The sequence below is a fragment of the Sinocyclocheilus rhinocerous genome, unplaced genomic scaffold, assembly GCF_001515625.1.
Source record: "Sinocyclocheilus rhinocerous isolate Xijiao unplaced genomic scaffold, SAMN03320098_v1.1 scaffold708, whole genome shotgun sequence".
NCBI classification, from domain to species: domain Eukaryota; kingdom Metazoa; phylum Chordata; class Actinopteri; order Cypriniformes; family Cyprinidae; genus Sinocyclocheilus; species Sinocyclocheilus rhinocerous.
The window spans coordinates 20,493-30,969 of NW_015635523.1; the positions used below are offsets into that span (position 1 = coordinate 20,493).

General features: G+C 39.2%; 2 protein-coding genes across 4 annotated transcripts in view; one reads left to right on the plus strand and one right to left on the minus strand.

The window, feature by feature from the left end:
• LOC107746982 (microtubule-associated protein 6-like) overlaps positions 1–4,384 on the minus strand; it is a 19,454-nt gene extending 15,070 nt beyond the window's left edge. For all 3 annotated transcript variants that reach the window (XR_001640748.1, XM_016561348.1, XM_016561349.1), the window contains exon 1: positions 3,351–4,384. Coding sequence is in view for 2 of the 3 variants with exons in the window: in XM_016561348.1 (XP_016416834.1) it covers positions 3,351–4,042 (692 nt within the window). In the remaining variant the exon portion in view is untranslated. The remainder of the gene's footprint in view (positions 1–3,350) is intronic.
• LOC107747029 (2-acylglycerol O-acyltransferase 2-A-like) overlaps positions 4,203–10,477 on the plus strand; it is a 17,517-nt gene continuing 11,242 nt past the window's right edge. The window contains exons 1-3 of the mRNA XM_016561443.1: positions 4,203–4,241; positions 7,225–7,372; positions 7,909–8,087. Of these exons, the coding sequence (XP_016416929.1) occupies positions 4,203–4,241; positions 7,225–7,372; positions 7,909–8,087 (366 nt within the window). The remainder of the gene's footprint in view (positions 4,242–7,224; positions 7,373–7,908; positions 8,088–10,477) is intronic.

Genomic DNA, 10,477 nt, shown 5'->3' on the forward strand with positions numbered 1-10,477 from the left:
TAATATGGCAAGCCCGCCATACGTTCATGAGGCCCCAGTGTCGGTTCCAGCCCCAGTGCCTGCTCCTCGTAAGCGCCTTCCAGAGCTCACTCTAGTGTCTGTTCCAGTCCCAAGACTCACTCCAGTGCCAGCTCCTCGAAAGCGCTTTGCTGTGCCTGCTCCTCCAGAGCACCCTCTAGTGCCAGCACCATGTCAGCGCTACCCTGATCCCCAGTTCAGCCCAGGAAGGGCTCCTGTTCCCGAGTGTGTCCCACGGAGGGCTCCTGATCCCCAGTTCAGCCAAGGAAGGGCTCCTGTTCCCGAGTGTGGCCCACGGAGGACTCCTGGTCCCCAGTTCGGCCCAGCAAGGGCTCCTGATCCCCAGTTCGGCCCAGGAAGGGCTCCTGATCCCCAGTTCGGCCCAGGAAGGGCTCCTGATTCCCCAGTTCGGCCCAGGAAGGGCTCCTGATTCCCCAGTTCAGCCCGGGAAGGGCTCCTGATTCCCCAGTTCAGAAGGGCTCCTGATTCCCCAGTTCAGCCCGGGAAGGGCTCCTGATTCCCCAGTTCAGCCCGGAAAGGGCTCCTGATTCCCCAGTTCAGCCCGGGAAGGGCTCCTGATTCCCCAGTTCAGCCCGGTCCCGAGTATAGCCCAGGAAGGGCTCCTGATTCCCCGTTAAGCACAGGAAGGGCTCCTGATTTCCCGTTAAGCCCAGGGAGGCCTCCTGTTTCCCCGTTAAGCCCAGGGAGGCCTCCTGTTTCCCCGTTAAGCCCAGGGAGGGCTCCTGTTTCCCCGTTAAGCCCAGGGAGGGCTCCTGTTTCCCCGTTAAGCCCAGGGAGGGCTCCGGATCCCCAGTTCAGCCCAGGGAGGGCTCTTGTTCACCTTTCAGCGTCTCATGGACAAGATCCTCCGGCCACATAGCGCGTATGCCGCTGCCTATCTCGACGACATTATTATACACAGTAATGATTGGCAGCGGCATATGGAACATCTGCGCGCGGTCCTGAGGGCCCTGAGGGCGGCTGGACTCACGGCGAACCCGCGGAAGTGTGCAATTCGGCGTGTGGAGGTACGGTATCTGGGCTTCCACTTGGGTCATGGGCAGGTGCGTCCCCAAATTGACAAGACGGCGGCGATTGCGGCCTGCCCAAGACCCAAGACCAAAAAGGAGGTGAGACAGTTCCTGGGGCTGGCGGGATATTATAGAAGGTTTATTCCTAATTATTCGGAGCTCACCAGCCTATTATTAGTTTTAGTTAGCAATAACCATGAATCCGAGGTATGGTGTTCTATTTTAAAGTCAACAATGCACAAATAACAACCCTAAAATAATTAATAAATATAAAATAAATGCTAAACACTTAAATTGCAAAAATCAATAAGCTATTCCAAGATTTTGCGCAGAAAAATCTGAGATAAACTGCAAACCAAAGCATATTGATCTACAGGGAGAGAGAGAGCGAGAGACACAGATAAATGAAGCAAGCAACTTCCTCTCTACCACATCCTGTGAAGACACACCTGTGATTTTTCTGGCTTAAAATAAAGCACCAAAGAATGCTTCTTACAGTAAGAGGATAATTTTTTTATATCCAGTTTCATCAGCTTGTGTCATAAAGCTTAAGCCCTGTCACTGCTTTGTAGCATAGCATAGCCTAATTTTTTTATAGACTTAGCAACAAAGCAAAACTCAGGACTAAACCTGAGATTAAGTCAAACTAATCCTGAGCTTTTCCATTTAAAGAATCGCCCCATAACAATCCATGCATGCACTGTCATGCAAACTGAACTGATGACACTGTGCTTTGTCCTCTTGTGTATTTTCCTCCTAGTCAAGATGAAAAAAATTCCACACAGGAAATATGAAATGTGCCCTGATGCACCATGAGGCATTTTGAGATTAAACTCCTCACACAACAAATAACACCAGCCTAATATATGCAAGTCTGAAGGCAACATTCAAATGCAATTCAGGCTAAATGTAAAATATTTATCCAAAGCAACCTGCAAATGTGCAACACCACAGGCAGTTTATCACAATTGTACAGTATCAAAAAGCTCAATCTTGTTCAGCTGCGCATGAGTAATTTGCAAGCGCACATGAATGAGTGGGCGAATTATGGACCAATTGCCACCTGTCAATTAAACACAAATACTCCACAATGACAATGACGGACTTGTGAATTGAGATTGAGAAAGCAATTTTGAGAAGAGGGAGAATGTTCTTTCTTTACACATTTATTGTTCACTGTTTGCAATAAAAAAGTGATTGAAAGGCAACTGAATACCAGGTAGGACCAGGAACAGCACAGCACTATACAAACTTCAGCTCCATCTGTTTTGAACAAACACAGACAAATAAAAGCAAATGAAAAAGCTGTTTTATATGCTAGAGCTGGAAAATAAAAGAGTGCTCTCCAAAGACTGCTCTCTGAATTTTACAAACTTGACAATTTTGCACCACTTTCACAACAAATGGATTATTAACAACTGGGAATTCCACAATGCACTCGCTGGCCTTACTTTGCCCTAAAACTAACCCTGAAAAAAATGAAAGCCTTTTCCAAAAACAGCTTCTGCTCCAGCGCTCTCCAGCCCCCTGCATGTCCTGCCATCTGTAGGTGTTAGTACAGCAGTAAATGCAAGATTTAACCCACAGCTGACCTCCATTGTATACCTTTTTTTCACTCCACAATACACTTTCCATCTGTTTTTATACTGGTCTAATGATATTTTATATCTCTTAACCCTAAAACTAACCCTTACTGAAACCATTTTTCCTTTTTTAGAGATATTATTTAGTATTATTTCGCTAGCACAATTGCTCAATTTGTGTTTTACTTTCATTGTGGGGGCATTTGGTCTCCTCTACACATCTATTGATGCTCAGATCTATAACAGTGTCTTCATGTTGTGTCAAGTGTTGGCATGCTGTTTTGCTTTGTCTTTCCACCTCCCAATCTCAGAGTAAAAAGTGACTATTTTACGAGTTACGATTTGTTTGATCTGAATCGTACAAAAATTTGCAAGAAATTGGCATAACTAGAACATTTAATTTCCATGACTTTTTGAGATTTAATTAATTTTCATGACTGTTCCAGGATTTACAAGAATTTTAAAACACTTTTAAATTTAGGCTTTCTCATAACTTTCCAATATAGTGGAAAGTTGACATTGTTGATAGGGTGAATTAAAATAAGATTTAAATTTTTTAGCTGTTTTAGCTTATTTTAATAATTGTTTTGTCTTATTTTATATCATTTTAGTCATCTTAAGGCCCCTTTGGAAGTTTGCTGAGGCCCAGAGGGGGTCCCGGACCCCTGGTTGCGAACCACTACTGTACAATCACTCACTGATAATCAATCAGCCATACCTGTAGGAGCTGCCAGAGGTGACATCTTGTTTGATCTGCCGGTTGAAAGCATCCACAGCTGCCCTCCCTTTACCCTCTGTAGTGGTGGCATCCCCCACGATCTGCCCGTCCAACTTCACGCCTGCTTTGTTGGTCGCTTTCTTGACATGCCTCTTTTTCCTTTGACTAGACAGGATCTCCTTCTCTTGCACCTTGTCAGCAATCTCACTCTTTTCCACCCCATTGTCCATCATCTCTGAGGAGTGTTTGGGTCTGTCAGGGATGCGGTCATTGCCCGCTGAGATGGTCGGAGAGGGTTTGGGGATCCAAGGATGATCTCCCCTCTTTGGGATAGGCCAGGGTTTGAAGTCCTTCTGATACTGGGTCTCGTTGTTAAAAGGAACCTCGGGGCCGTGGTACTCGTTCTTGGGCTTGCAGCTGGGCTCCGGGCGAACATTCCAGTGTTTAAAGTCCTGGCGCATCACAGATCCTAAGACGTTCTCCTCCTGGGCTGCAGGTCCTTTGGTCACCGCGTCGTGGTCGTTGTGAAGCGGCTGCGTTTCCTTCGGCGCGGGCTGCTGCAGGTGAAGATGCTGCATCTCGGACACGTCTGAGTACTTGGTGAAAACCAGCGGGACCGCAATGTCGGCCTTGTCCAGCTGGTTCCAGAACCGAGCCATACAGCAGGCTCTGGAGATACAGGGCCATGCCATGATGGTCTGCCAAAGTCTTACCTTAAGTTATGTCAATCTCTTCCTTTTCTCAAAGCTGTTTTGTATTCAGTTTGTGGAACTAAACGCGCTCTTGTGCCTCGCGGGGGGAACACAAAATGTCAGATTCGCAAAGTTTTCCCTTAAAACGATGCTGTCAAAGATGACAGGACACAAATCCAGTGTAAAAGAGGCATTACGGGTTTTTTAAAAGTGAAATATATTCTGGTTTAGCTCCGTCCTGATCCCCTTGCGCTCGTTAGAATACGAGAATGTGTTAAGACACAGCAGCCCCTCCCGCGCGCCTTCTGCGCTCAGCATCCACCGAGAGCTGCATCACCTGCCGCTGTCATCATCACGCAGCGTCTGCAGTGGGTGGAGTTGCACTCGAGTCCCCGCCCACTAAAGTAGAGTCCTGAGGATATCAAATCAGGAGGGATGCTCAAAAGAGTTCAAACATACTTACCGATAATGAACTGCAGATGCAGAATTAACCATTTTAAAAATCGTTCATTTGTGTTCACGTGGCTTTCCACTGTAAAGTTTTTTTTATTGTGAAATACATTATAAAAACAGGATTAATTATTATTAAATATGAATATTTGTTCAAGTAACACTTGAAAAAAATACATATAGTATAATTATTCTCTATATATAGGCTATATAGTTTTGAAGTTTTTGAAAGAAGTCTCTTATGCTCACCAAGGCAGTTTTTATCTGATTAAAAAAACAGTGAAAACTGTTTAAATCAGTTTAAATATATTATATATAATTTTATATAATTACATTATGTGTGGCAATTTAAATAAATATAGACACTTAAATTCTATAATTTCACATGTTTCAATTACAATAACAGTAAGAGTGAATGATTATTTTGTATGGTTTTTTCTAAAAACAGCAATTCCTGACAGACAGGGCCGGATTTACGCATAGGCATTCTAGGCACGTCTTCGCTCGTCCAGGGGGGCCCAAACAATGAAGAGATATATAATATTTTTGTTATAATATGGCCTGTCTACAACAGTAAAGAACCAAAACACCAGAAGACATTGAGCAAATAAATATAACAAACAATAGGTTAAAAAAAATGACTATTTCCGTGTTTTCCACCTTTTTTATGAACGGAAATCGTGCTTTCTTCCATTCTCTCTCACAGACACACACACACACAGTGGCCTACATACACGCACACACACACACACACACACACGCCGAGAGGTGGACAGAAACTTGTCTGTTGTCTGCTCCGCGAATTTATCGATAAAATAGTTTCGCATCTGAAAAGCTACATGACATTTCTCAGTATGGAGGTTCTTGAAGCAGTTTAACTTAAAGTTTCGCTATTAGTAGATGCTGCTGCTGAACACTGCTGCAACGCACAGACTAATCACGCGCTTAATCTCGCTCTATAACTGCATTAGACTGCATATCAATGGCTCAAGACTCTGTTATTAGCTCTAAAATGACGTTTTGGAATTTGCTACTGAAGGTTTATGTGGTGCATAAGAAATTAATTCAACACACACGAGATTTCAGGATGGAAACATGAAAAATGTGTTGAAATGAATAATCATCTGAACAGTGTCTTGAGGTTGTGACTCCAGGCCTTAAAATTAAGAAACAATGCACGCCCCGAAGTGGTAATGACCACGACGCCAGAGCCTATTAATGGAACGTTCTTTCTCCGTTCTAAAACAAATTAAGAACTACATTTGATGACTGAACTCAAGCGCTTATTGCGATAGAAAACGCTGTAATGGTTTCCACTGATTACGAAATATTTTTGTTTGCTGGGGTTATAATGTTATATATTAATAGGGAAGGGGGGCCCAAACATTTGTTTTGCCTATGTCATGATAAGAGGTCAATCCGACCCTGCTGACAGAATATTCTAGAATTTGACATAATGACATGTTAATTATAAAAATGTCCATACATGATCATCACTCTTTTAAAATGAGGCTTCCTCATATATCAAAGTCTGAAGGGAATCCTGGTTCTTAAAAAAACTGTAATTTTGTGAAGTATTATTACAAGTGAAAATAACTTTTTTATATATATATATATACAGGTGCATCTCAATAAATTAGAATGTCGTGGAAAAGTTCATTTATTTCAGTAATTCAACTCAAATTGTGAAACTCGTGTATTAAATAAATTCAATGAACACAGACTGAAGTAGTTTAAGTCTTTGGTTCTTTTAATTGTGATGATTTTGGCTCACATTTAACAAAAACCCACCAACTCACTATCTCAACAAATTAGAATACTCCATAAGACCAATAAAAAAAAACATTTTTAATGAATTGTTGGCCTTCTGGAAAGTATGTTCATTTACTGTACATGTACTCAATAACTTGGTAGGGTCTCCTTCTGCTTTATTTAATACACGAGTTTCACAATTTGAGTTGAATTACTGAAATAAATGAACTTTTCCACGACATTCTAATTTATTGAGATGCACCTGTATATATATATATATATTAAAATGTCATTTATTTCTATGATGGCAAAGCTGAATTTCCAGCAGTAATTACATAGATGTATTTAATATGCTGATTTGGTGCTCAAGAAACGTATTATTATCAATATTGAAAATCATTATTTCTTTAATGATTATTTGCTATAGAAAGTACAGAAAGAATAGAAAGTTCAAAAGCATTTATTACCTATATATATAATTTTAAAAAGTTTATTAACATTCTTGACATTTTATCATGTTTTATACATGACCAAATATTCATATTTAATAATATTAATAATGAATTTTATTTTAATAATAATGGATTTCACAAATTTAAAAAACATAAATAATCCTCATGCTAAACAAATAAACAATTTCGATGTAGATTATTTGAATGAACACACACACACACACACACACACACACACATAAATATTCATGCATACATACATATACAGATATATAATTTAAAATAACATTATGCATTTCAGCTCCTTTTCCCCATAAATCCCCTATTTTCATGCACATATTGTAAGGCCTAATTTTGCACAGCCCTTTGTCTCCGGGGTCAAAAGTCTCATTGGTGTAATATCAGGGTACTCTTGGTCTATAATCCTATCACTTGCAGTGAATTTATCAGATAAGGTAGCTGATGAAAGGAGGAGGGGAGCAGACCAAGACATGGTGTCAGACTTTGACCTCAGAGTGGAAATCCTAGCACTGTGCTGATCTCTCGGCCACTCGCCGACTCTTGCTGTCTTCTGGTTTAGACATGAAGATTTGTTTTGCTCCGGCTGATGTGCCTCTGGTTAGGAGGATCCAGACTGCTGTCGTACTGCAGTGGGTCTTCTCTTTCCTGGCGCTCGGTAAGTGCATGTGCTTTTATTATAGTCTCTTTGCAAAGTCATCAAGTGTTGACCTTGAATGAGATCTATAGTCACAGTCTGTATTCTGTCTCTTACACATGCAATAGACACTGCATTTTAAGTTAAATTACATATACTTAAAGTCAAACTTCACACAACTTAAAGAGGTACCCAATATAATACCTTTTACAGGCTTGCATAAAGTGTTTTTAATTTAAGAAAGATATTGCAGCTTTACTGGCTCTCATGTTTTAAAGGTAATAAAAGAATATAACCTCATACAAATGCCTCTTTCTAGAAAACACATCACTATGTTTTAAAAAAAAGCAGGAAAACATGTTCTAGCAAATGTTTTTTGTTCTGTCTATTACTACTGTATGTGGGCCTTTATCAAAGCACAAAGATAGGTTGAAACCTCCAGGTCAAAGTCTTCAGTTGGAAAGATCCTGACTGTAAATGTATTTGTGCTGATGTGTTTTCTTTCAGTCTGTGCATTTGTGTGTAATGCATCTATGTGTTTGTTATCATTTTTGCAGCCCCCATCTGTATTATACTGTTCCTCTTGCTACTCTTCACTCGTTTCTGGCTAATCAGCGTGCTTTATGCCATCTGGTGGTACATCGATTGGGACACACCTTCACGAGGAGGTAGAAAAGTGCCCTTTCTGTGTCGAATGCGCGTATGGGAGTATATGAGAGATTATTTCCCTATAAAGGTGAGTGGGCGGATCTAGTGAAGCATGGTAAAACTACGTCTCTTGGCTGTTTTGACCTTTTAAATAGGATTTTGTCACTTGACTGTGTCATATGAACTACCTTAACTTCAATTCAGAAAGTTAGGGTTTAAATAGTAGCCTATTTATCTAAAAGATAGAATGGCATTATATGTATCAACAATGTCTTTCTTTGTTGTCATTCGTTTCGCTGTCTATCATTTGCATCAACGAACATCAGCATAATAGTTATTTTACCAAATGAAACCAACACGTTGTTGCTCCAGGGAGAAAAACAAGGCTGAACCATTTAGATAAACAGATAAACAGTGATTTGCAGGCCTAAATAATAAGAGAACAATGTAACACTGCCATCTAGTGCCTATTCATTTTCTGAAAATGGTGCAAAACCCAGCATCCATAGCCTTCTGCAGAATTTTAAGAAACTCATGTTAGTATTTAATACAGTGTCTTGATTTACTTATTACAAAAAATATAATTGTGGTGTTTAAAATATGTTCTTTGTAGGAATGTATTTTAAATATCTCAAAATAATTGCTGTACCTCTCACAAAACACATTATTCTAGAAAAAGAAAAGTGAACTGTTTTGAAGTGAACATTGTTAATTTAGTAAGATTTTTATTTATTTATTCATTCATTTCTTTTTTTTTTAAAGAAATTAATACTTTTATTCAAGGACCCATTAAATTGATCCAAAGTGATAGTAACTTTTACATTTTTACATTTCTATTTAAAATAAATGCTGTTCTTTTGAACTTTCTATTCATCAAGTATTCTTGAAAAGAAATCTTTGTACAAACAACCCAAACTTTGAATAGTATAGTGTGTATTTTTCATGCATCTGAGATTTAATGTTGAGTGCACTAACATTCAGTAGAGATTTTGTCTTTAAAATAACATGCAAATAACTTTTTGGAATATGTTTTGTATTTGGAAAGTTTAAATTTAACTGATAAGTACTACAGTATTTTAGTGGCCAACCTTGCTATACTTTGTACTCTTGTTGATGAAAGGTTTTGTTTTTCTGAACAGTTAGTGCCACATCAAAACTACACTGATTTGATTAGCGTGTCAGGGAAATGTTATCGCTTTGCTGGTTGAACCCTTGATACACTAATGTGTCTTATCTGCATGTATATGTCCATAATGACAGTTTTTTCACCTTTTGAACAACCGAGATGGCATGTGGCCTCAGAAGACACTGTGTTCAGAGTGAATGAGTAACTGTAACACTGTGGGGGGCTTAGACCCCTGTTCAATACAAGGGTCATGGCCATGATCATGAAGGGAGACTATAAAATACCCATCTCTATCAAAACAACTTAAAGAATCAATGTAATAATTATAAATGTTATTTTGATTTAGTTTAAAGGCTTTGTAGTTTCTTTTTCATTTAAGTTAGTGATTATTTAATGGGCTTTGTATAAATCATATGAGCTCAACCATTTACTTACAATTGCCATTTTTTCTAAGAAAATTTCCCTTTTGTCAATTCACCGTACAATCTGGGTTTGTCCCAGAATTCGCAGGAAGCACAACATATGACTAAATGCGTCATTAGTATTAAAGAGGCCCTGCTGTAGCTAAACTAAGCATTTGTATTCAAAGTGAATAATTGATTAAGACGAAACCTTGCTTCAACCACCGGTGCAAATTTTCTCTTATCCTTACACACCCTCCTAATCTGAAAGCAGATCAGGGATCTTGGAAAAAGCAAACCTTTGCTTATGCACATGAATATTGAAGGTGACACTGTGGGAATTTTGTTTCCTGAAAGAAAACCGTCTCCGAGTTATCAAGAACCTACCTCCACAAGTGCAGTGTTGTTGCAGGTGACTGTCTTAATAATATTGTAATGAGAATAAATGTTATTTCATATAACACCGTTTGGTGAAAAAACAGTGTGTGATTACTTGGGCGTTATCAAACCAGGATTTGAATCGTTTACGCTCTTAACCTGATAAAACCATAAATGTCAGCTGTGCAATGAGACCTAGGCCTATACTCTATTATTTCCCATCCCTACAGCTTTCATCTGGTTAGTTTGTTAGCAATAACTGTTTTTTTCATAGCAGTCAGAAAAATATTCAAAACATTATCTGTGAGAAACAGAACACACTGTTAGTAAACAGTATTAATAGAACAGTATTACCTTAATTAACCCACCAACTACTGATATTCATGTCCAAAATACTTATAAATCAATAAACGAAGAGGCAGATTATGTTATATTCAGAATCAGAATCAGAATCAGAATGAGCTTTATTGCCAGGTATGTTTACACATACGAGGAATTTGTTTTCGTGACAGAAGCTTCCACAGTGTAACAGAATGACAGTCAGTGAACAAAAAAACACAGATAATAAAAAAA